Source organism: Plecotus auritus, assembly GCF_963455305.1.
Source record: "Plecotus auritus genome assembly, chromosome: 4".
Taxonomy (NCBI): Eukaryota; Metazoa; Chordata; class Mammalia; order Chiroptera; family Vespertilionidae; genus Plecotus; species Plecotus auritus.
Genome location: NC_137775.1, coordinates 98,166,937 through 98,192,342, shown reverse-complemented (window position 1 = coordinate 98,192,342; position 25,406 = coordinate 98,166,937). Strand labels below are relative to the sequence as shown.

Sequence of the window (25,406 nt, the reverse complement as noted above, 5' to 3'; positions counted from 1 at the left end):
CTTCTCTTGAATTCTTTTTTATTTTTAACTAGAGGCCCAGTGCATGAATTCATGCACGGGTGGGGTCTGGTTGGCCCACCCCCGATCGGGGTGGGAGGAGCCAATTGGGGGCGAGGCTGGTGGGGTAGAGGGGCTGCAGGCAGTTGGCTGGCCGGCCCTGGCCCCTGATCGAACTCTGGGTCGAACTCCCGGTCAAGGGGATAATTTGCATATTAGCCTTTTATTATATAGGATTCTCAACAAAATATATTTTTTCCATTGACTTTTATTGACTTTTATAGAGAATAGAAGGAAGGGAGGGATGCAGGGGGTAGAGGGGGGAGAGAGAGAGAAACATCAATGTGAGAGAGACATATCGATTGGTTGCCTCCCACATGTGCCATGAGCAGGGGCAGGGATTGAACCTTCAACCCAAATAGGTGCTCTTGATGGGGAATCAAACCCGAGACCCTTTGGTGGGCTGGCTGATACACTAACCACTGAGCAACCGGCCAGGACTCTTCTCTTGAATTCGATGACACTCAGACTTCATGTTTCTTTACTTGGTTTTGGTCATTAAGGGCTTTTCTCTTCCTTCCTCAAGTTTTACCAAATTCCTTGTTACAAGCTTTCCATGTGTCCTTTAAAGTCTTCCCTCCTCAGTACCCCCAGATTACAGACTTCCCTTGCATTAGATCCAGACTCTCAAGCCTTGAAAAGATTGCATTTGAAAGCCAGGCACCTCCGCAGGCAACTTCTCCTTTTTGTTCATTGGTTTCATCAAAATGCATCACAGCTGCTTTGCTCCTGTTCACATGTGGACAACTTTAAAGGATTTATTTTATTATTTAAAAGATGATTTCTGCAGAGCCTGTTGTTCAGCCACTTGCTATCTTCTCTTTATGGAAAAGAAAGTTCCCCAGAGGAAAATGGCAAATATACAATCTCCAGTCATTTCCAAGGCTCGTGGGGGGCCGTGAAAAGCAGGGGTCCGGGTGGCGGGCCAACTGGCTGTTCTGTGCTGTTTCTTGGCCCTATCCCTCGGCATCTTGTCCGCCAGCTTGCTGGCCATCACACGGTGGCCTCTTCTCATAGGTGGTGTCTCCTCAGGCTTATCCATCTGAGCTCTTGTCCCGTCTTCCCAGGCAATGTCCTGCCATTTCTCTGTGGGGCCAGGACCCTCACATCCTCATCCTCCTCTTGGCTCTAGCGCTTTTTGGGGTTTCATTTCTTCCTCCTGCGTGGATCAGGGGCATCCAGTGGGACACCTTTCTGCCCCGCAGGTGTCTGTGTGTACTTGACTCAGAAGTTATAACCTCCAAGCTGAGTGCTCTTCCACCTCACCTCTGCCTCGGGCTGTGGGTCTGGAGCAGGTGAGTCCCCAGCCAGGGGCTGGAAGAAGACTGGGGGACTCCAGGGCGGACTGGAGCGGGGCACTGGGCATAAGGGTGCATGGTCTGTGGAGATTCGTTGTACTTCCACATTGTGTTTTAGGGTGTCTAGCTTGAGTATATATGTTAGATTGTTGCCCTTATTCAATGACCTCCACTTTACCCTTCTGCCTGTGACTTAATTCTTAGATCATCACAAGGTTTCGAAATGTAAAATTGATGAGACAGATGTAGAGAATTTAAAAACAATAATAAAATCTATTAGCTTACCTGCTTTTCACTGTAAAACCTTGCACTGGCCATCTAAACAACGGCAGTGATAAAATGCTCCTCCTCCACCCCCACCCCCCAAATCTTACATTTACTTTGGTTGTTGTTGAATTTCAATTAAAAAAACAACTCTGTATGCTTCACACTAGCAATTTTATTATTTAGCCTTTGTTGTCTGTTTGGAAACTAATAGGGAGAACTCCCAATTTATACAGTAGGACCCCTGCCCCCGGCCATCACACATATACACTCAGCCACAGGGTTCATGGGAAAGTAGGTCCCTACTACAAAGGCCTGCCTTTAACTAGTAAATGTGAAATAAACAATGGCAAGTGCTTGTAAAAATGATGAAACAGACTGCAATCATTTCAATTCTGTCCGTCCAGAGCAGCGATTTTCAGCCGCTGTGCCGCGAGAAGTTTTACAATGCGCAGCACCTGACTATTTATTCAGCCAGGGGCACGGACCTCTTTTCCCTTAGATTGTCAAAGAAAAAAATGACAGCAGCCAACACAACAGTAGCTCTTGTCAAGCTTAGGGGTTTCTAAGGATTTTAGGATCTCTGTGCCAGAAACAGAAGGAAGATCAAATACATATTTCATAAAAGTCACATATTATAGTCCATTGATCATCTTGTTTGTCTTTATGCCAGTAATCTACTCTTGATTGTTGTAGCTTTGTAGTATACACTGAGTGGCGAGATTATTATGATCTCTGAACACATAATAATCTGGCCACTCAGTGTATATCCTATATAATAAAAGGCTAATATGCAAATTTTTCCCACGACCAGGAGTTTGACCAGCAGGCAGGCCGGCCAACTGCCCATGTCCCCTCCCCCTGGCCAGGCTGGCCGGACCCCACTCATGCACAAATTCATGCACCGGGCCTCTAATACACACACACACACACACACACACACACACACACATCTCCTATCTAATTAAAGAGTAATATGCAAATTGACCATACCGCTGCTACACCAACAAGCCACGCCCACCAGCCAATCAGGAGTGAGTATGCAAATTAACCCAACCAAGATGGCTGCAGCCACGGAGTGAGCAGGAGGCTTGGGTTTCCCTGGCAATGGAGGAAGCCAAGCTTCCTGCACACCCTGGCCGGCCCAGGCCTCTGCTCAAGGCTGCAAAGTTTCAATTATAGAAGATAAATAAATCCCAACAAAAATGGCTGTGGCCACTGAACAAGCAGGAGGCTTGGGTTTCCCCAGTGATGAAGGAAGCCAAGTTCCTGGCCTGCCCTAGCCTCCGCTGAAGGCTACAAAGTTCAATTATAAAAGATAAATAAATCCCAGATACCAGGGCCTCCGCTTGGGTCGCCGGCCTGAAAACCACCACAGGCCCCTCTCCCAGGCCACCCCACGCCCCAAGGGAACCCCCACTCTGATCCAGGACACCCTTCAGGGCAAACCAGTTGGCCCCCACCCATGTACCAGGCCTCTATCCTATCTAATAAAAGAGTAATATGCAAATTGACCATCACTCCAACACACAAGATGGCTGACCCCATATGGTCAAAGATGGCTGCCCCCATGTGGACACAAGATGGTCGCCACAAGATGGCCAGCAGGGGATGGCAGTTGGGAGGGACCAGGCCTGCAAGGGAGGGCAGTTGGGGTGATCAAGCCTGCAGGGGAGGGCAGTTAGGGGTGACCAGGCCGGCAGAGGAGGGAAGTTGGGGGTGACTGGGCCTGCAGGGGAGAGCAATTGGGGGGGGACCAGGCCTGCAGGGGAGGGCAGTTAGGGGTGACCAGGTCTGCAGGGGAGGGCAGTTAGGGGCAAACCGGCTGGCAGAGGAGCAATTAGGCATCAATCAAGCTGGCAGGGGAGTGGTTAGGGGTGAAGAGGCTGGCAGGCAGAAGCGGTTAGGGGCAATCAGGAAGGCAGGCAGGCGAGCAGTTGGGAGCCAGCAGTCCTGGATTGTGAGAGGGATGTCCGGCTGCCCGTTTAGGCCCGATCCTGGTAGGCATTGGGATATCCCTCAAGGGGCCCCAGATTGGGAAAGGTGCAGGCTGGGCTGAGGGACACACACCCCCGTGCATGAATTTTGTGCACTGGGCCTCTAGTATACACACACACACACACACACACACACACACACACACTGAGTGGCCAGATTATTATGCGTTCAGAGATCATAATAATCTGGCCACTCAGTGTAGTTGAAGTTAGGAGCATGATGCCTCCCACTTTGTTTTTTCTCAAAATTTCTTTTGTTATTTGGAGTCTTTTGAGTTCCATATAACTTTTTAGGTAGTTGTTGTAGTTCTGAGAAGAATGCCATTGGTATTTTTATAGGAATTACATTAAATCTGTATATTGCTTTAGGTAGTAAGGATGTTTAAATATTGTTAATCCTTTTAACCTACAAGCACAGTATATCCTTCCACTTATTTGTACCCTGTTCAATTTCTTTCTTCAATGTCTTATAGTTTTCAGAGTACAGGTCTTTCAACTGTTTGGTTAGATTTATTCCTAGGTATTTTATGCTTTTTGATACAATTATAAATTATAAATGTGGTTGTCTTCTTAATTTCTCCTTCTGATGGTTATTGGTGTATAGAACCACAACATATTTCTGTATGTTGATTTTGTGTTGTGCTAATAGTTTTTTGTGTGTAGAGTCTTTAGGGTTATCTATATATGGTGTGATGTCACCAGCAAATAGTGAAAGTTTTACTTCTTTTCCTATTTTGATGCCTTTTATTCCTTTTTCTTGCCTGATTTCTGTGGCTAGTACTATATTGAATAGAAGTGGTGATAGTGGACATCATTGTCTTTTTCCTGATCTTAGCAGAAAAGTTTTCAGCTTTTCATCATTGAGTATGATATTAACTGTAGGTTTGTCATATAGTCTTTATTTTGTTGAGCTATATTCCTTCTTGTTGAGAGTTATAAGAGAATATTGAATTTTGTCAAATGCTTTTTCTGCATTTATTGAGATGATCATATGATATTTCTCTTTCATTTTGTTAATGTGATGTATCATATTGACTGCTTTATAGATGCTGAACCATCTTGAATCCCTGGGATAAATTGGTCTAGGTGTATCATAGTTTTATATTATTGTTGAATGTGGTTTGCTAAGTTGAGAATTTTGTATCTATGCTCGTTAAAGATATTGGCCTGTAATTGTTTTTTTAAATACATTTTTATTGATTTCAGAGAGGAAGGAAGAGGGAGAGATAGAAACATCAATGATGAGAATCATTGATAGGCTGCCTCCTGCACACCCCTCACTGGGGATTGAGCCTGCAACCCGGGCATGTGCCCTTGACTGGAATCAAATCCAGGACCCTTCAGTCTGCAGGCTGACGCTCTATCCACTGAGCCAAACCAGCTAGGGCAGCCTGTAATTTTTTAAAATAATACTCACCTGAGGATGGATATATATGTATGTATATGGCCTGTAACCCAGGCATGTGCACTGACTGGGAATCAAACTGTGACCTGGTTCATAGGTTGACATTCAACCACTGAGCCCCACAGGCCAGACACCCGAGTATGTATGTATATATGTATATACATATACATATATATATATATATATATATATATATATATATATATATATTTTTAAATATATTTTTATTGATTTCAGGAACCCAGGACTTTCAGTCTGCACATGGACGCTTTATGCACTGAGTCAAACCTGCTAGGGCCATTTTTCTTTTTAATTTATGGATTTTAAGAGAAACATTGATTTGTTGTTCCACTTATTAATGCATTCAGTGGTTGCTTCTTGTATGTACCCTGACAGGAGATCAAACCTGCAACCTTAAGCATATCAAGATGACACTCTGAGTCAGGGCCTTCATTTTCCTTAATAAATTTGGCTAAAGGTTTATCAATTTTATCTTTTCAAAGAACCAGCTCAGGATGTCTGTCCTATTCTACTGTGTATTAACATTTTTCTATTTTGCTTATTTCCATTCTGAATTTAATTATTTCCTCTGTGTTTTCTTTGTTCATCTTTTTCTAGTTTATTTAAGTGTAAAGTTAGATTTTTATTTAAAAAATTTAAAAATATATTTTCGTTAGTTTGAGAATGATAGGAAGGGAGAGGGAGCGAGAGATAGAAACATTGGTTGGCTGCCTCTTGCATGGCCCTACTGGGGACTGAGCCCGCAACCTGGGCATGTGCCCTGACCAGGAATCAAACCAGCTACCTCTTGGTGCATAGGACTATGTGCCAACTGTGCCACACTGGCCAGGCTGTAAAGTTAGATTTTTTTATATCAACTTTTTAAAAAATACATTTTTATTGATTTCAGAGAGGGAGAGAAACATCGATGAGAGAGAATCATAGATTGGCTGCCTCCTGCATGCCCCAAAATGGATCAAGCCCACAACCTAGGCATGTGCCCTTGACTGGAATCGAACCTGGGACCCTTCAGTCCGCAGGCTGACACTCTATCCACTGAGCCAAACTGGCTAGGGCTATATCATTTTGTTTCTTGAGGTAGACCTATATAACTATGACCTTTCCTTTTAAAACTGCTTTTGTTGCATCCCATAAATTTTGAAGTTGTTTTTGTTTTCATTTGTCTCAAGGAAATTTATTTCCTGTTTTACTTCCTCTTTGATAGTTGTTCAGTCTCCACGTATTTGTATTTTTTTCCAGTTTTCTCCCTATAGTTGATTTCCAGTTTCGTGCCATTATAGTTAGTAAAGATTCTTGGTATGATCTCAATCTTCTTGAATTTATTGAGGCTTGTTTTGTGGCCTAATATGTAATTTATCCTGGAGAATGATCCATGTGTACTTGAAAATGTTTATTCTGCAGTTTTTTGATAAAGTGTTCTATCAATTTCTACTAAGTTGGTCTGACCTAATGTGACATTCAAGGCCATTATTTCCTTATTAATTTTGTTTGGATTATTTATCTATGGATGTAAATAGGGTATTTACTGTGATTTTCTCCCTTTATGTAATTACCTGCTACTATTTGGTTGTGTAAATATTTACCATTGTTATACTCGTATTCTTATTGGATTGATCCCTTTATAGTTATGTAATGTCTTTTTTTTGCATTCTTTATTTTAAAGTCTATTTTGTCCAATATGAGCATTGCTACACCAGCTTTCTTTTCTATTTGCATAGAATATTTTTTCCATCCTTTCAGTTTAGTCTGTCTTTCAATTTTATTTTTGTCTTTATTATTAAAAGTATTACAGATGTCACCTCCCTCCCCTCCCCCCCCATTGACTCCCTCCACCAGGCCCCTTTCCCCTCCCCCAAGCCTTCACCACACTATTGTCTGTGCCCAGAGATTATGCATATATACATACTAGAGGCCCAATGCACGAAATTCATGCAAGAGTAGGCCTTCCTTCCCCTGGCTGCCGGCACCGGCTTCCCTCTGGCACCTGGGACCCAGGCTTCCCTCGCAGCCCCGGCTTCGTCTGGAACATCGTCCAGAGGGATGTCTGTTCTAATTAGCATATTATGCCTTTATTATAGACCAGAGGCCCGGTGCATGAAATTCATGCACGGGGGGTAGGGGGAAGTCCCTCAGCCCAACCTGCACCCTCTCCAATCTGGGAGCCCTCAGGGGATGTTCTACTGACAGCTTAGGCCTGCAGGAGGCGACCAGGATGATCAGGGGAAGGTGCCGCCCCCATCACACCACTGCTGCTGCCACTGCTGGCCGCCAAGGTGTTTTCATCAACATGGAATCTAGTCACTGTGAAAAAATGACAACTTTCTTTAGGCATTTTCAAGATGACTCTATCATAGGATATGACCTTTCTTTCTTTTTTTATCCTCACCTGAGGATATGTTTCCATTGATTTTGAGTGTGGAAGAGAGAGGGAGAGACAGAAGAGAAACATCAGTGTGAGATGGACACTTCAATTGGTTGCCTCCTGCATGAGCCCTGACCTGGGCCCCGGCCAGGGAGGACCTCGCCTGCAACCTAGGTACATGACCTTGACCAGAATCGAATCTGGACCCTGTGGTCGGCAGGCCGAGGCTCTATCCACTGAGCCAAACCGGCTAGGGCAGGCTATGATATTTCTTAGCCCGTCCAGCAGCAGACCTTCGTTTTTTCCTCCAGAAGTGAGGTGGAAAAACCCTAGATCACCTTCTTGGATTCTTATAACCCAAGTTACCAAGAACACTGAATGGCATACGGGGAGTTTAACCAATGAGTGGTCAGAAAAGGTGTTTCCTCTGTAGCTCATGCTCAGAGGAGGGGCTGCCGGTGCATGCGGCGGTGGCTGGCAGGCCCTGTTCTCTCCAGGCCTGTGCCATCCATGGCTTGCCTCGCCACGCACACAGTCCCCTCCTGTCCACCTGCATGCACAGCCTCTTCCTGAGCAGTTGTGATGTTATGGTGTCCCGGCTTATTTGCATATTACCTTTTTATATATATAGATAAGTTCTTTGGTTAATCTCCCCCCCACACCCTGCCTTCCCTCTGGGATTCTGCACTCTGTTCCATGCTTCTATGTCTCTGGACCTATTTTGTTCATCAGTTCGTTCATTAGATTCCACATGAGTGAGATCATGTGATACTTTTCTCTGACTGGCTTATTTCGCTTAGCATAATACTCTCCAGGTCCACCCATGCTGTCTCAAAGGGTAAGAGAGCCTTCTTTTTTACTCCACAGTAGAATGTGAGGCCTATGGCTCTGTGCCATTTCAGTTCCATCAAATGCTTAGAAATTTTAAGGGACTACCAACATCTCATTCCATATGCCAAGAAACTCAGGATTCAGACTAGAAAACAACCTACTTTGGGATTGCTTAAGGGCATCAGGTGACCTGGATAACCATGGGATGGCCACTTTACCACAGGGTCTTCCCCCTTCCTGACCTCCAGTCCTCGGGGAAGCCTGCATTAGGGACTCTGCTCCGGCTGTCCATCTATGGATAGCAGTTAGCGCCAGCAGGATGTTTTTTGAGACGCTGCTAGCGGTTCTCAACCCGGGGGTCGCGACCCACAGGTTGAGAACCGCTGCTGTAGAGCCTAAGACCATCGGAAAACACAGATATTTACATTACGATTCATTAACAGTAGCAAAATTAGTTATGAAGTAGCAACGAAAATAATTTTATGGTTGGGAGTCACCACAACATGAGGAATTGTATTAAAGGGCCGCGGCATTAGGAAGGTTGAGAACCACTGTGACCTAAAGCTTTCAGAGTATGTAACCATGAGTATTATGCTCCTTAAGAAGAAATGTGTGCTTAACACAGAGCATCACCTGGCACAGGCTTGCTCTATTTCTCATATTTATTAAAGGGCAAATTAAATCTCTTCATTGCTCAAATTGAACCTAATTTACAATCACTTAAAATGGTGGAATCTCCCCTGGGGTAATGAGAAAACAAAACCCTCTTATTTTTCTGGTTATTTGGTTCATTTGAACGAAGATGCATCCCCACCGCCATTAGCCCAATGCTGGTTTCGAGCTGTGCATCACAGCAAGGAGCAGGTCAGCACTGCCCTGCCAGGGTTCTGTCTCATTTCAATGCGGGCCCCACTGTCGTTTTCCAGCCCAAGCAACCCTTCCTGAAGACTATTCAAGCAACACCAAGAACAATGTGAAATCACTTTTTGTATTTAAGGAACACACAAAATGTGCATCTGAATGGTTTTTAAAAATTTTGTTTTTAATTCATCCCCACTCCATATGCAGTCTAAAATACGGTTCAAAGACATCTGCCGATTTCTAGACCAACTGTTTGAGATTACTGGATTTGACACAAGAATCTGTGAAGTTTCTTTTTCTCAAGTGGTGATGGCCACCTTCTGCTTGTTTGCTCAGATCCACACTCTTGCATGTTTCCCCAGGGGCTCCTTCACACTTGGGACAGTCAGTGGGCTCATCTCATTTTGGACACTTTTATGTTGGCTAACTGCAAAAGCTAACTGGCCTTTTTAGGTCAAATCTCACTCATGGGCTCACTGGAGTCATGCTCTAGTCAACAGAGCTATAAATGCTAAATAGTTAAGAAGCAAATAAGCAAAATCAACTTTTGCTTTTCATATTTCCTAGATAAGATTTGGGGCTTTAAAAAGAAATATCTCATGGAAAAAGAAAAAAGTATAAATGAGAATTTAAAAGGATTTTTGTTAGCATCAACAGAGAAACACCATTTAATTCCATTTGTTCCATGGAGAAGAAAACAGGTATAAAAGGAAGTGACTTTTAACTGGGTCCTACCTAATAATAAAACTTCTGTTAAAACCACCATAAAAATTAAAACTAATCTAAAATATAATTGCAGTGTTCTTTAGGATTTGAGAGAGTGAGATGTTGTAGGTTGAAGTGAATGTTCCCTTGGGTTGCCAAATGCATTCCCAAGAGTGTTTCCTAGACTGTGGGAATAGAAGGCCAGTGTCAATATTGTTTATCCATAAGGACGAACCTTCGACTATATGTCCAGATTTAAGACTTGCCCTATCTCAATGCCCAAGTATTGGAAACTGTAAGCTAGATGTACCTGCATGGGAAGTTTTTTTCACAACTCACACCAGAATAAAGAAGCTCTCAGAAAAGGGGAAAAAAGCCACTGTATGTCAACCTGCAAGGAAAACCCTAATGTAGAAGAGCAACTACTTATTTTTTTCAACCGCAGAGTTTGTTTTTAAAAATTCAGCTACTGCCCTGGCCAGTGTGGCTCAGCTGGTTGAGCGTCATCCCCTGCACCGAAAGGTCGTGGGTTTGATCAATTCCTGGTCCATGCATGTTTGGGAGGCAACTGATCGATGTTTCTCTCAAAAAAAAAAAAAAAAAAAAATCAGTAAAGACATACCCTCAAGTGAGAATAAAAAAAAAAATTCAGCTACCTAATAGTAAAAAGTCAAGGTTTTTGTTTGTTTTACATGAGAAAGGAGTGTAAATAAGTTCATAAACCAGTATACAAATGTTTATGAACCAGTAATTTAAAAAAGACAACAACAACAAAAAAGCTGCATGGATCCTAAAAGGATATGTGATACATCCACTCCAGTCAGAGGTATTGTAAGAACAGTCTGACGTCCTCAGAGTGGGCAGCATGGAATCAGGTGCTGCACCAGCGGCGATGCCGGCAGGCAGCACTGCGCTCAATTATTCCTTAGAAGGAATAGAGGAAGGAAAACAAGCAGTTCTGATTGCTCTTTTCACATTTCAGCCTCTCAGAACTCCATCCCAAACAGAGAAAGACCGTGAAGAAGCCCTCTGCCACGATCCCTGCGGGAGAGTTTTGGGAGTGGCAGGGTTCCTGCTGAGGGCGGGCTGGGCGTGGGAGAAACCCACTGTTGCAGGCGGCTGCTCACAGGGGCTGGGCTACATCAGCAAGCAAGCGGCCCTGAGGTCCTGGCTTTCCAGTCTGTGTCGAGGCTATGGGCCTGTGGGGCACCGACCCCTCTACTGTGGGTTCTGTTGGTTAAAAATACAACAGTTGCATTTGCAGCACTTCAGTTATTTAAAAACAACAACTTCATCCTCCTTTCCCTCATCCAACTGTAAGAAAGGAGAAATTCATTAAGCATTTATTTTTAGGTTTCTGAATTGCTATTAAAACCTAATAGACAGCCCCAAATTGTTAGGATTATATCAAGGGACCCTGAATTGGGCAGTGAAAGTTGACATCAACTGAAATGAGTTGGACTTGCGCAGTTGGCCGTCTCCACGCCAACAGCCATCTGTTGTCCCCCGGAGTGGTCCCACGCCACCCCTCAATGAGAGCGCTGGGCAGCAGCAGGGTGTGGTTTGGGGGAAGCTACTGGGTTTGCCATTTGCTTCCAGAATCACAGACTATGATGAACTTGACATTGAACACTGCTGAGTCCTGAGTTGGGGAAAGCCCGTGGAGGAGGGCCGAGTTCAGAGGCTCTTCCCTCCTTTGCCTGGTGTCATACATGGCCTCTGGCTCTCTCTTCTTCCACTGCTTGACTTCCTGTTTCTCTTTCATTGGCAAGCCCTCCTAAAGTCTTCCGGCCCATTGCTTTACTGGCCTCTTCCTGAGGAAGAAGGAGTGGAATGCTCAGTTAGCTCCTAGCCCGCAGACCATCTGCCGCTCTAACGGGAGAGGGCGGCACAAGGACTGCTTAGGCTTCCCGGCTGGGTAAGCCAGGGCTGTGCTGCCCATAGAGTGGGAGCGGTTACTTTTCTTCAGTTAAAATGACCAGCTTGCCACTGTTTGATAACCAGGTCCACGTGGCAAGCTGGAGGGGAGGGTGAGCTCAGGAGCAGAACGCAGTCTGCGGCCGGGGGACAGGCCTCTCTCGCCCCGTGCCAGGTTGGCTCCCGAGCCTCCAAGTAGAGGGCATGGCGGTGGGCATCCCTACCACAGCCCATTTCCTGGGAAAATAGAGGTGTTACCTGGAAAAAACCTAATGTGCTTGATTTTTAAAAAAAGAATAGAAGCTTTAGGACATGTCTAGGCAATCGCTTGGCCTCAGCTCCTGCATGGACAGGCCAGTGCCTCTACTACAGGCCTTGGTGAGCAAAGCAGCCCCATGCTCCCTCTGGACCAGACCAGCCTCTCAGCTCGGAACCTGTTTCCCTGGGCTGTGCTCTGGGTGTGGAGCTGTCCCCTCTGAGACTATACATCAAAGGGCGAGGTCCGTTCCAACCTACCACCCGACGGCCAGTGCGCGTCCCACACACACCTTGGCATCCTGCTCCGCAAATTTGGTGAACATGTTGGCGTAGATTCTGCGGTCTCGCTCGTTGTGCTCCTTGGCCTTTTTCTGGCACATGGAGATCTGCAGCCGCGCAGCCTTGTTCTGGGGGTTGACTGCCAGCACCTTCTCGAAGTCGCCCTTGGCTGACTCGAACTCGTTCATGAGCAGCTGGGCTTCACCCCTCCGGTACAAGCCCTTCTCATTGGCACTGTCTAGTCCAAGGGCCTAGAACACAAGGTGTATGTTTCAGAAAGAATGAATGTAACTTATGGGACTTTTGAAAGAAACTCAGTATTTAAATAACTTAACTAAAGCTCTCTAGCCAGGGAATTAGAAAAAGTGTATTGAAAAGATGGGCTCAAGGTTATTACAAAGTACTGATCAAAACACAACTAATTACCCAAACTAATTTCTGTGTTTAACACAATTTCTCTAAAGACCCCCAAGGATTTGGAAGGGGATCTTGAGAAGTTCATTTTAAAGTTCAATTGAAAGGAGTAAATGACTAAGAATAGCTGAGAAAATTTTGGAAAAACAAAAATAATAAGAGGAGAATTGCCTTACCTGAGAAAAAGATATACTACCAACTACTGACATTAAAACAGTTTGGTTACTAGTCCATGAACACACAGGTCAGTGGAGCAGAACAAAGCAAGACAGACTATGTAATCAGTAGGGAAAGGGTTAACTTCACAAAAAATGGGGTCAAGACAGTAGCTATCCATGTAGAAAATAAGACTTAATTCTTACCTCACATCATAAACACAAAAATAAGTTCTAAATCAAGTATTTTTACATGCATTGCCCAATAAAAATAATAGATTTTTAAAATTACTTTAAAAAAAAAAAAGTAAACCTAGTTGGAGCAGGTTTTGCTAGTACTGAATGGGGTTATTTTTATACTTTTAGGGTGGGGAAGACTTTTAACCAGAAAGGAAAAGACAGATTTGACTCCGTCAACATTGAAACTTTCTTTATGGAAAAAGATGCCATCCCAAGTTAAAAGACAAATAAGAATGGGGTCCTAGTGACCCTCAGAGTTCAGAGTCATAATGTATAGATTATCTCAATCAACTGAAAACAGACCAATAATGCAGTTGAAGAATGTGAACAGGCAATCACAGAAGTACAAAGAGCAAACAATGAAAATATGTGCAATAAGAAGTGAAAAAAATTTGTCTATTGAGGAAAAAAAACCACTGATAATATTCAATGATAATATATATTTAAATTTAAAATGTTACTGTATTAAAATTATTGTCTTTTGACCCAGTATTTCTACTTCTAGGAATTTATCTTATAGAAACAATCCCACAAGTATGCAAAGAGAGACACCACATAATCTGTAACATTACAACCTGGACATCTACCAAAAGGGATTGGTGAGATAAACCATAGATGGCGTGCAATTGATACTCAACAGATATTTAAAAGAATAAAGAAGCCCTAGCCAGTTTGGCTCAGTGGATAGAGCATCGGCCTGCGGACTCAAGGGTCCCAGGTTCGATTCCGGTCAAGGGCATGTACCCTGGTTGCAGGCACATCCCCAGTAGGGGGTGTGCAAGAGGCAGCTGATCGATGTTTCTCTCTCATCGATGTTTCTAGCTCTCTGTCCCTCTCCCTTCCTCTCTGTAAAAAAAAAAAAAAAAAAAAAAAGAATAAAAGAAGAGTTATATGACAGATTGATAAGATGCAGAAAAATGTCGTTTTATAAAATTATGTCTAAATCTATATATTCTAATTTTTAAAAGAACATATACATATATGTTACTCTATGTGTGGAAAAAACGGAAGGAATATGTGTGAGATCAATGAGTGAGGCGGCCTGGGCAAGGGCCCTGTGGTGGTTTGCAGGCTGGCCACGCCCCCTGGCGACCCAAGCGGAGGCCCTGGTATCTGGGGTTTATTTATCTTCTACAATTGAAACTTTGTAGCCTGGAGTGGAGCCAAGCCTCCTGTTTGCTCAGTGGCGGCAGCCTTTTCTGTTGGGATTTATGTATCTTCTACAATTGAAACTTTGTAGCCTTAAGCGGAGGCCTGGGCCAGCCAGGGCTGCAGAAGATTGGCTTCCTCCATTGCCGCGGGCAACCCTAGCCTCCTGCTCTTTCCAGCTCCAAGGCTGCTGCCATTTCTGTTTGGATTTATGTATCTTCTATCATTGAAACTTTGTGGCCTTGAGTGGAGGCCTAGGCTGGCAAGGGCAGGCGGAAAGCTTGGCTTCCTCCATTGCCAGGGAAACCCAAGCCTCCCTCCTGCTCTCTGTGGCCGTAGCCATTTTGGTTGGGTTTATTTGCATATTCACTCCTGATTGGCTGGAGGGCGTGGCTTGTGGGTGCAGCGGAGATACGGTCAATTTGCATATTACTCTTTTATTAGGACTAGAGGCCCTGTGCATGAATTTGTGCACAGGTGGGGTCCCTCGGCCTAGCTGGTGATGGGGCCGATTGGGGCCATGGGAGATTGGCTAGTGGTGGGGGAAGAGGAGTCGAGGGAGGCTGGCTGACTGGGCGGAGGGACCGCAGGAGGTTGGCCAGCTGCCTGATTGGGGTCGATTTGGGCCGGCCGGCCTGGGGGAGGGACTGCACCAATCAGGGCCATCAGGGGGAAGGACCATGGGAGGTTGGCCGTGGGAGCGCACTGATCACCAGGGGGCAGCTCCTGCATTGAACATCTGCCCCCTGGTGGTCAGTGCGTGTCATAGCGACTGGTAGACCGGTCGCTTAGGCTTTTATATATATAGATAGTCTAGGCCTCAGAAAAGTCTTGAATCAAAACCTTTCTGAATTTCCCAGTTCATACTGAGAAACAACTCTAAACAAACAAACAAAATACATAAAGCCAAATGAAAAACCCTCAACCCTTGGCGAGCAGCAGCGAAGGTGGACCAGGGATGAAGCTGGAGAGATGCGCGGCCTCTGCAGCCCGGCCTCGCAGACGCTACCTTATCGCAGCACTCCACGGCTTTGGTGTATTCTCGGAGCTTCAGGTAGCACATGGCCAGGTTCAGAAAGGCAGCGAGCAGGAACGACTCGGAAGCTTTCGATTCCTTTTCGGACAGACCGTATTCCATCTCGAGCCAGGACACTATCTTCCCGTACTGAATGACTGCCTGCAGGTACTTGCCTCCCTAGGAGAGAAGAGCTGGGCATTACTCTCTACACAGGCTCTAGAGAGGCACACGAGAAGTGTAAACCCAGGCCTCCCTGGGAATACCAAACCCTCAAAATGGAAACCCCCTCATATAAATCCTGGAATTTCATCATTTTTTAAAAAAATATATATTTTATTGATTTTTTTTTTTTTTACAGAGAGGAAGGGAGAGGGATAGAGAGTTAGAAACATCGATGAGAGAGAAACATCGATCAGCTGCCTCCTGCACGTCCCCTACTGGGGATGTGCCCGCAACCAAGGTACATGCCCTTGACCGGGAATTGAACCCGGGACCCTTCAGTCTGCAGGCCGACGCTCTATCCACTGAGCCAAACCCGTCAGGGCCATCATTTGTGTGTTTTTTTTCCTCAGGGGTGGCTAGCCAGGTACTTTTCCATTCTCTCTGAAGTCCCAATGACCAGTGAAGCTGGTCAGGACAGAGACTGCCCCGCACTTACCCTCGTCCTGTTCCAAGGGGGCAGTGCTCTCAGCGAGAGGGCAGCAAGGCATTGGGGTAGCATTCTGTGGTGCTGATATCTATCTATCTGTCTGTCCGTCCGTCCGTCCATCCATCCATCCATTCTTCCGCTTTCCAAAAGGCTGGTGCGTAGTTCCAGACCCTGTCACTAGGTTACTGAAGGGGGAAGTGCCTTCTCCCGGACTCCTGACCGTCAGCACTGTGCAGGAGACACATCCTGGCAAATCCAGTGACCTACACCAGGGCCAGCAAACCTTCTGCGTGCACTCCACCCTCACTCACTGAGAGACTTCACAGAAGTCTACAAGAATATCCCTGCCTCAAGGGACCTCAAGGAGTTGGCCTAAGAAATGAGCTCACCTGGAAGGAAGCCCTGATGTCGATTTTGGGTGAGGATGGAGTAGACCAGTGCCAAGTGAAGTATGGGTCTGAATGAGACCAAAGCTGCACCCCACTGAGCACCCCTCTTCAGAGGGAGCTTAGGAAAGGGACGACAGAGAGAGCTCCTGTTCCACTTGAGAAAGGCAGTGCTGAAGGACTGAGGTTTCTGAAGAAGGCTACTAAATTCAGTCTGTTTCTTCTCCACCTCAGAAATTTGTGATATAGGTGGTTAAGAATATGAAACCAGGCCCTTTAAGAGTAAATGCTGAAATTCTTGAGGAAATCATATTGTACTTGCTATGGGCTGAATTGAACCCCTCTCCCCAATTCATACACTGAAGCACTGACCCCAATGTACTGTTTTTGGAGATGGGACCTTTAGGAGGCAATCAGGTTAGGAGAGCCCACCAGAGAGAATTAGTTCCCTGCTTCCTCTCTCCCCACCCACAGCAGCTAGGGAAAGTCACATGAGGACACAGCAAGAAGGATGCAATCTGTGACCCAAGACCCTGCTGGCACCCTGGCCTTGGACTGCTATCTTCAGACCTGAGGAAGGAATTCCTGTTGTTCAGTCTCGGGCGTTTCGCTGTGGCAGCTGAGGTAACTAAGACACAATTAGTTAGGTGCGCCTTTTGGGCACCACGTGAAGCAGCCCTCCCCCAGTGTCAGGGTCGGCATTTTCTCTCTGTCATCCCCTCCTGCTGAACTGGGAGCTCTTCGAGGACAGGAAGCATGTTCCAACCCTTTTGGAGTATCAAGGGTTTAGCACAAACAGGCCCTTAATGAAGGTTTGCTGACTAATATTAAGGTCAAGGAATATAATTATGGAATTCAAAGATCTTCTATCATTGGGGGCAATGTGGAGGTGGGTAGTAATGAAGGGTGTCATTTCATTTAGATCAGGTAAGGGCATTTTCCCTTATGCCTAGTTTCTTCTTCCTCTTTCCTCCTTCACTTAACGTACCTATTACCTTTCCAATTACCTCCTCATATATTGTTATAGGGAAAGAAAAGGAGAGCCAGGGAGGACAAAGACTGAACCTCACAACTTTGGTAGGGTTTGAATAACAGAATGGTAGAAGGGTACAGTTTCTAAAAAGAAAAACAAGTAATAGACTTCATAGTAGTTCCTTTACATTGAAAGAGCGTTTTAATTTCTTGAAAGCTCTTTCATATATATCATAATCATACATAATTTTATTTAGGTCACTTCCAATGAGCACAGTACAGGTATTTGCTTTGTGGTACTTCTGCTTCTGATGTGCTAACAGTTCTCCACTGGGGTGGACTGTGCCTCCGGGACATTTGGCAATGTTTGGAGATGTTTTTTAGTCGTCATGTACTAGTGGCATCTAGTGGGTAGAGGCAAGGAATGCTGCTAAATATCCTACAATGCCCACGACACAGAATCATCCGGCCCCAAACGTCAACAGTGCCGAGGCTGAGAAGTCCTGCACTATAAGAATGCAGGAGCCCTGGCCGGTGTGGCTCGGTTGTTGGAGCATCGTCCCTTGCACCAAAAGGTGGCAGGTTCAATTCCCAGGCAGGGCACATACCCAGGTTGCGGGTTTGATTTCTGGTTGGGGCGCCTCTGGGAGGCAACTGATCTATGTTTCTCTCTCTCACATCGATGTTTGTTAGTCTCTCTCTCCCCCACTAAAATCAATTTTTAAAAAATGTAGAAGGAGAAAAAAGGCAGGGTTGACTCATAAATGGCTTGTTTTTAAATCATAGCACTGGTTTCTTGGTTCAGCAAAAGCGGTCAAAACATAGTAAAGCCTGTTTGTCTGAAAAGGGTTCCGTGGTTGAAAGATGATCCTCAACTAGCTTGCTTTGGAAATGCCTTTTCCCCATAGAGCACAAGGGGGCGCCAGAGCCCCATGTCACTACTGGGTCCTCAGCCTTGTCGCCACCAAGTGGTCAGAAGAGAGAAACACTAAGCAGGTGTGATAGTGAAGGCCTTGTCCTGCAGATTGCTGCCAGCTAGGGGGAGGAAATGAAAACCATGTTTGTTTCCCTGACCTGTACAGCACCTGGCATGATGTCACGTTGTTATCTAGGCTTAATTATGTTTAGCGCCACGTTAAAAGAGTCCTCTCCTACCTTTCTTCCCTTCGGTGTTCAGAGGCTGATAGGAGGAATGTACAATCTACACAGCAAAATCGCTCCTATTTAGCTGACCAAAATTCAACCCTCTTAAGGAGAGAGATTTATGCACTAAAGTGTAAACCAAATCACAGATCAATGGAAATGGAGCTCCCATGTCCTGATGGCATGAAATGCACATTTTTATGTCACCATCTCTGCTGTCACCCACAGTCTGGATGACTCTGCCTGCATGTACACAACGCTCCAAGTCAGCCCCCAGAAAGACGAGGCCCAGGAGGGCAGGGTGGAGGGCTGAAACTCTGAAAAGGGAACGTGGACAGGAAACGACCCACCGACCAGTTTGAGGCCTTAGAGCTAAAACTAGGCTCACTGCTGGAACCTTTTACCTATAATTCGGAAGGTGCCTCTGGGAAAGTGTTCAGAAGTACAAAATGTTCAGAGACATTCTGGGAGAAAAGGCTTAGGTCAGTGGTTTTGAACCTTTCATTAATTTTCCCCCAATGGCCTAGTGTTTTAAAAGATTTCGTCTGTCAAATTGCATGTTAAAAATAATATGTTCCATATGTGTGACTGCTGATCCAGATTTTATTCAAAGATCAGTAATTTTAAGAGGGTTCATAATATTATGAAAGACACAAATCACTACTGCAGCTGTGGTGCTAAGAAGCAACCAAGTCCAGTAACTGTATAGACACCTAAGCAATGTTTTTTGCTATTGATCACAAATTCTGGCATCTCTCTGTATATATATTCAGGACACAGCCATATGGCATGTGACTTTGCAGCATTACTTCATTATCAGTAATGTTCCCCAAAGTTATGAGCCATCAGCAACCAATAGTTTCTGGTGAATCGTTGAGCTGTTTTGCTACACTGAGTTGATACGATTCTAGCTAAATGCCAAGAGCATCAACCCCCTGCCCGAACTGTTAATGTTCTATTTAGAAGTTTGGGAAATATAAGAAAATACATTTAAAGACTTTAATGGACTCCAGGTATATAGGTAACACCATTCAGGACCTGAGGTCTAAAGGGATTTTTACAGAAAATTTTCTTTTTTATTCTAGTGTACTGTGTATTTGGGTTTATAAAAAGCACACTTGGAATCTTACTTGAATAGTTTAGAAGTATCCAGTATACATAATTGAATTAAAAAATCAAACTTGCTCTTGAGAGTTTGAAAACTTATAGGATTTTAGGGCTGGAAGAAACTTGGGGATCCTCTAATCTAACTCCCTCAACTGAAAAAGTAACCACTTTAGACTTTAAATGACTTTAAATCATTTGGAATCATAAAGCCCAGAGTCTAATTTAGAGCTCATTTCATCACTGTTTTCTGGTGATCCATACAGTATATATAATAAGTAGTTAAAAGTAAATATAAATAATTATATATTATATAAGCCAACAGGTTTCAACTTTATTTAACCAAAACCCATGGTAAAAAATATCTTAAAAAATGTTTTAAATTATGATCCACTACCCATTCATACACAAGTGAACAAAAGACTTATGAAACATTTATCCTTAGTACATAATGTAATATACATTTCCACTATACCAATTTCATGATCTAGTAATGGATTTCCTCTCAAAGTTTGAAAAACAAGAGCCATGCACGCTGCTCCTGGGCTGCGTTCACTCTGCTTACGCAGTCCTACATAATTCTCCAGGCGTTTCATGTCAGCGCACATCGCCGCCACTCCCTCCAGACAAGGCTGTCAACCAACAGCGTGTCTTAGAACTGTGCTCCACAAGGACTTGCCGAAGCACAGTTGTGCATCGCTGCTGTAGACTGTTGAAAACAGCATCTCATTTTTATTCTTGGATTGCAGTGGCAAGAAAAAAAGAAAGAAGGAAGCCTAACAACACTGCCCTTCTTCTCTAACTCTTGTTCTCTAAGCCCTTCGTGGATACGGAGCAGGTACATCTTGGGGCGGGAAGCACTGAGGTGCACTCTGATTAGAACTGAACAGAGTGCTGTTTCTTTTTTGTCTTCAGTCTGGGGGTTTAAGATCTAACTGAGGAAATCTCATCTTCCTAGGTGTTACAAGAAAGGGTTTTCGAGAAGCAATCAATGACAAAGATCATTCACAAAAGTAGGTGTGGCAGGGATCTTTGTGGCCATCAGAAGAAATGAATCTTCTTCTATCAGCCTTCCTTCCTTCCTTCCTTCCTTCCTTCCTTCCTTCCTTCCTTCCTTCCTTCCTTCCTTCCTTCCTTCCTTTCCTTCCTTCCTTCTTCTTTCTTTCCCTCTCTCTCCCCCCTTCCTTCTTCCCTCCATCCCTTCCTTTTCTTTCTTTTTAAAATATTTTTACTGATTTCAGTGAGGAAGGGAAAGGGAGAGATAAAAACATTGATGAGAGAATCATGGTTTGATTGGCTGCTTCCTGTACGCCCCTTACTGGGGATCGACCCCGCAACCGGGCATGTGCCCTTGACCCTTCAGTCTGCAGGCTGGCACTCTATCCACTCAGCCAAACTGGCTAGGGCTCTATCAGTTTCTTTTGAAATCTGTGCCTGTTCTCTTTCCTTCTGTCACATGCCTTAGTGACTTCACTAAGACAGTGGAAAGGAAAATGATGTGAAACTTACCCCTATGAATTCTATTACAGCTAACAATTATTTTATTCTTTCTTTGTTTCATCCCAAACACTGAGTGCCAACTATGAACCAAAGCAAGATGCTTCAGGCCTGCAGTGAGTGATCCAGTAGTGGTGGCGGGGCAAGCCACCCTGGTCTTTCTTCAGAGAAGGTTACAATCCAGAGTAGACAATGCAAAAGGGGTATCTGTGCTCTGGCCACATGGCTCAGTTGGTAGGAGCATCATCCTGTACACCAAAAGGTTGTGGGTTCAATTCCCAGTCAAGACACATACCTAGGTTGTGGGTTCAGTCCCTGGTTGGGGTGCAAACAAGAGGCAACCGATTGATGTTTCTCTCTCACATTGGTGTTTTCTCTCTCTAAAAATTAATAAGCATATCCTTGGTGAGGATTTAAGAAAAGAAAAAAAAGAGGCATTTGTATTCTTTTGTCACATTAATTCATTCTTTCTCACTATTTCTTATACTGTAAATGACAGACCTATAAAAATTCAGGGTTACTCTTATCTAGAAGGGTGTTGATAAAATTCAGAGTAGGGAATACCAGCACAATTCATTAACACCTGAGCAAGTTCTCTGAGCTAGACACTCACATACCTTGAAGTACACAGTTCCCTTCTCCTTGACGATGGCAGCCTGCTCCAATTTTTCTTTGGTATCCATCTCCCAGGATTCTTTGGCCTGTTATGTAAATTTGTGACAATGGTTAGGTGAACAGAGAAGGCAAAAGCATCAGCTGATGCCCATAGAACAAGCAGTAGCTCCTTGTAGAGGCCACTCACACATCAAACACACTGGCTTTTAAAACTGTGCCACCGCCAAAGTGAGTTCTAGTCACTGCCAGGCTAGAACTGGCTTTCCAATGACAGCTGCACGGGACCCCGCTGCTCAGGAGGAAGGAGCAGAGCACATCTGGAGAGGTGTGCAGTGAAGCCACACAGCTGAAGCTAAGTCCCTATTTCCCTCCCATAAACGGCACCACTCAGTTGCCATTATGACTTCGAGCTGTTTCTCTCAGGCCTTGGTTTTCAACTCTAAAATGGGAACACTACTGCAGGCAAGTCACAGATGTATGTTGATGAGAATTTTTAAAATCCAGGTCATGTAGTTGTCTCTTCCACTCTAACGCAACCAGATATATAAAGCTTCCACACTGTATCCATCTGCAGATGTATCCTCGAGGAATTTCAAGCAAAACATAATTGGGAGGGTAAAGCTGATGCAAAAACATAATTTCAAAGCCATAAACATTTTAATGATCATCTGCTCATTTGTATTATGTGTGTCATTATTGTCCCAAATTAAAGGTATGAATCCAGAAACAACTGCACTTCCATTATGAACAACTGGGTTTAGGAGGATCAGAGTCCAAAGAACAATATGGGGTCCTTTAGGGAAAACAACAAGGCTATGTCAGAGCCACTTGCTGTGTAGGAATTATAAGCTTAAGTGGGTACCTCTAAAATTCTCTCTTCAACACACTTGGTGGTGTATTCCTGGTATTCCACTCCCACTCCCCGAAAAGTGAATAATGGGAGTTACTAGTCTTTCTGGCATCCCCATGTTGCTTCCTAACAACTTAGCTCTATCATTTAAAAATCTAGTAACCAGGGTCCTTTGTGTTTTTATATTAGGTTCAGTCTTTATGGAGTATTAAATATCCTTAATACGAGGCAGAGAATTAAATAGTGTTGCCCGAATAGCACACCTCCTTCACATGGTTTCAATTAAGCAAGCGGGGTTCATGGATACACTTGGGCAATGACAGATCCAGCTCACTGTGGGCAAAGGAATGCCAGGAAGCAATGTCCACCGGGCTCCGGTGAGAAGGGGCAGGGAGCTACTTTATTGAAGCGGGAATAGGAAAGTCAAAGGTCCACATAACCATATGCAAGGGATGTTCTCTCTCTAATGATGTGGAGGCAGAGCTGCAGGATCAGTGCTGAGCTAGCAGGCTGTCCAAAGAGGTTCTGTGACAAGAAGCAACGGTCAATGACGAGAGCACGTCTGCTTTGAGGAACATGAGTGTGAGGTTTGATCAGCAGCATCACTACTAGGGGAGAATCCCAAAGCAGGCCTCCTTGCCTTTCTTAGCACAAAGCTCCAGGTCTACTGGACTGACAGTGGTCTCCTTTCGGAATCTGGTGAAAGATCAAGTCTTATGTCCAGTCCAAAGCTTAATGCACAGAAGCTGGAGGGAGCCCTGGGGCGTAAGAAAAGCACACCAAATGCAGGGCTCTAGGGAGAGGTGGGCTCTGGTGACTGATGCACAGGGACTCAGCTGGACTCCACAGAATGCCTAGCTTGGGCACACGCTCTGTGCTTGTCCGGCGAGGCTGCTGCTGGGAGCTTCCAGGGGCGGGCCTGAGATGGAAATATACTCAAGAGGCATGCCGTTTTTGTCCTCAAGGCCGCTGACAAATTCTTTTTTTCTACTTGGACAGGTATGAAAAGAAAAGGCCTGGGGTTAGCAGGTTGTCCTTGTGTTTCTTGTCACAGAGCCTGGTGGCCTACGAAGCCTTGCATTTTTGGACAGTAACTTGGAGCCACGCTGAGGGCCTCTTCACCACTCCTGAGAAGGGTACAATCCGTTAAGCACTGGAAAACGGCGCCCCTCCCCCAAGGAGCCAAGAAGCAGCTTGGCAGAACGTGAACCTTTTTGTCTTCAACCCAGGAAAAAAAGTACAAAAAGAACAAGTCTAGGAACAAATAGGGAACAAGTGTTGGATTCTACCCAAAAAAGTTAAAAAAAAAAAAAAAAAAAAAAAAAAGGGCTGACACATAGGAACAAACTCTGAACACTGCGCTCCGTAGCTGTGGGTCAGCCATGCTGGCTCAGGGGTCCCAGAGACAACATGCAAATAAGACCACTAACCTACTCCACCCAGAAATACATTCTATAGTTCATAGGAAGTGGGCAGAGAAGAAATATACCATGATTTCAGAGAAGTTGGTATTTTCTCACCTTTTCGAAGCTCTTAAGTGTAACTTCATATATAAGCTCAGCATTAGGTTCAATGCCAAATTTAGGCTTCCCTGCCTCTCCAAAACCATATCTGAAATGGAGAGTAGAAAAATAAAACTTTACAAGAATTGGTGTATTTCCAGGCACTTCCTTTGGTACTTTGTGGCATCACATGAGCGCAGAGCTAACGTCTGCAAACTACACAGACCGGAGACCCTGAGGACAAGCCAGATGCTGATCAGAAGACCCTGCCAGGTGCCCCTGAGGCTTCAGAAACCAGGCCAGACTGAGCCTCCTTCCTTCTTCACATCCCTGCACAATTGCGACACCTGTTCTCCTCGGGACAGCTTGCTTAATGTGGCCTTAATGTCACTGCCCTTTTCTCTGCTTGATTTTCTATCGAGTTCTTTTGATAAAACAGCCTTCATTTGGCTATTAGGACCCTCCCCGGGGCCTCATCAGCAGGAGGGTGAGAAGACAGGCACTGTTGTCACAGTGCTGTGCCCACAGCGCTGTGCATTAGAGGCTTAAGAAGCTTTCAACTCTGAAGTGCTGTCTCCGTCAAACAGCACCACTTCCAGTCAGATGAATGGGAGGAAAGGCTCACACAGCAGGGGAAAAAATGCATTTTCACAGTATTTCTTCAATAGTTTTAAAGAGCACACTAAAAAATACAAGTGATATAACAAATATATAACCAAAAAGAACAGCCTTAGCAAGTTCTAACCCTCATAAAAGACATACTTTCCCCCTGGCTGGTGTGGCTCAGTTGGTTCAACGTTGTCTTGTACACTGAGGGGTTGCAGGTTCGATTCCCAATAAGGGCACACATCCTACATTGCGGGTTTGATTCCCAGTCAGGGTGCATGCAGCAGGCAAACAATTGATGTTTCTCTCTCTCTCTCTCTCTCTCTCTCTCTCTCTCTCTAAAAATCAATGAAAACGTATTTGAAAAAAAAGGAAAAGAGAGAAAGCAATATTCTTACAGCTCTGTGGCTCATACACTAAATGCTACAACTTTTAGCCAAAATCTTACTGGACAAAATCACTGCAGACATATAAATTTGATTTTCAGATCATGTAGGATCTTAATAAATACAAGGCGTTCAGGGAGGACACGTCTACCAGAATGAAGTGCTGATGGAGCTTCGTCTGTCTGGTTCAATGGTTTCCCAGCGTTTTGAACAACACCCAGCGTATTAAGAAAGCATGCACTGGAATATATTCTGTTCTCATCTACCAGTATTTCAAGCCAGACTACTCTTTAATATATGGAAGGACATTGCGAAAACCTTAGTAAACCCAAACTTTCAGGCTATGGGTTGAAAGATGCCAAACCAGGTGGATGCCAATGAATTTTCTTTGGGGCAAAAGAACCAGAGTGGGAATATACAAATCCTGCTGCTTGCACTACTCTCTTTACCCCTTGCCTGAATTTT

The 25,406-nt window shown here is 44.6% G+C and overlaps 1 protein-coding gene across 14 annotated transcripts in view; it reads right to left on the bottom strand.

The window, feature by feature from the left end:
• Positions 1-10,880: 10,880 nt before the first annotated feature.
• FKBP5 (FKBP prolyl isomerase 5) overlaps positions 10,881-25,406 on the bottom strand; it is a 154,692-nt gene continuing 140,166 nt past the window's right edge. For all 14 annotated transcript variants that reach the window (XM_080664979.1, XM_080664981.1, XM_080664982.1 and 11 more), the window contains 5 exons: positions 23,968-24,058; positions 21,600-21,683; positions 15,223-15,408; positions 12,267-12,506; positions 10,881-11,615 (listed from right to left, as the gene is read on the bottom strand). In XM_080664979.1, coding sequence (XP_080521105.1) covers positions 11,508-11,615; positions 12,267-12,506; positions 15,223-15,408; positions 21,600-21,683; positions 23,968-24,058 — 709 coding nt within the window. In that variant the 3' untranslated portion in view covers positions 10,881-11,507. The remainder of the gene's footprint in view (positions 11,616-12,266; positions 12,507-15,222; positions 15,409-21,599; positions 21,684-23,967; positions 24,059-25,406) is intronic.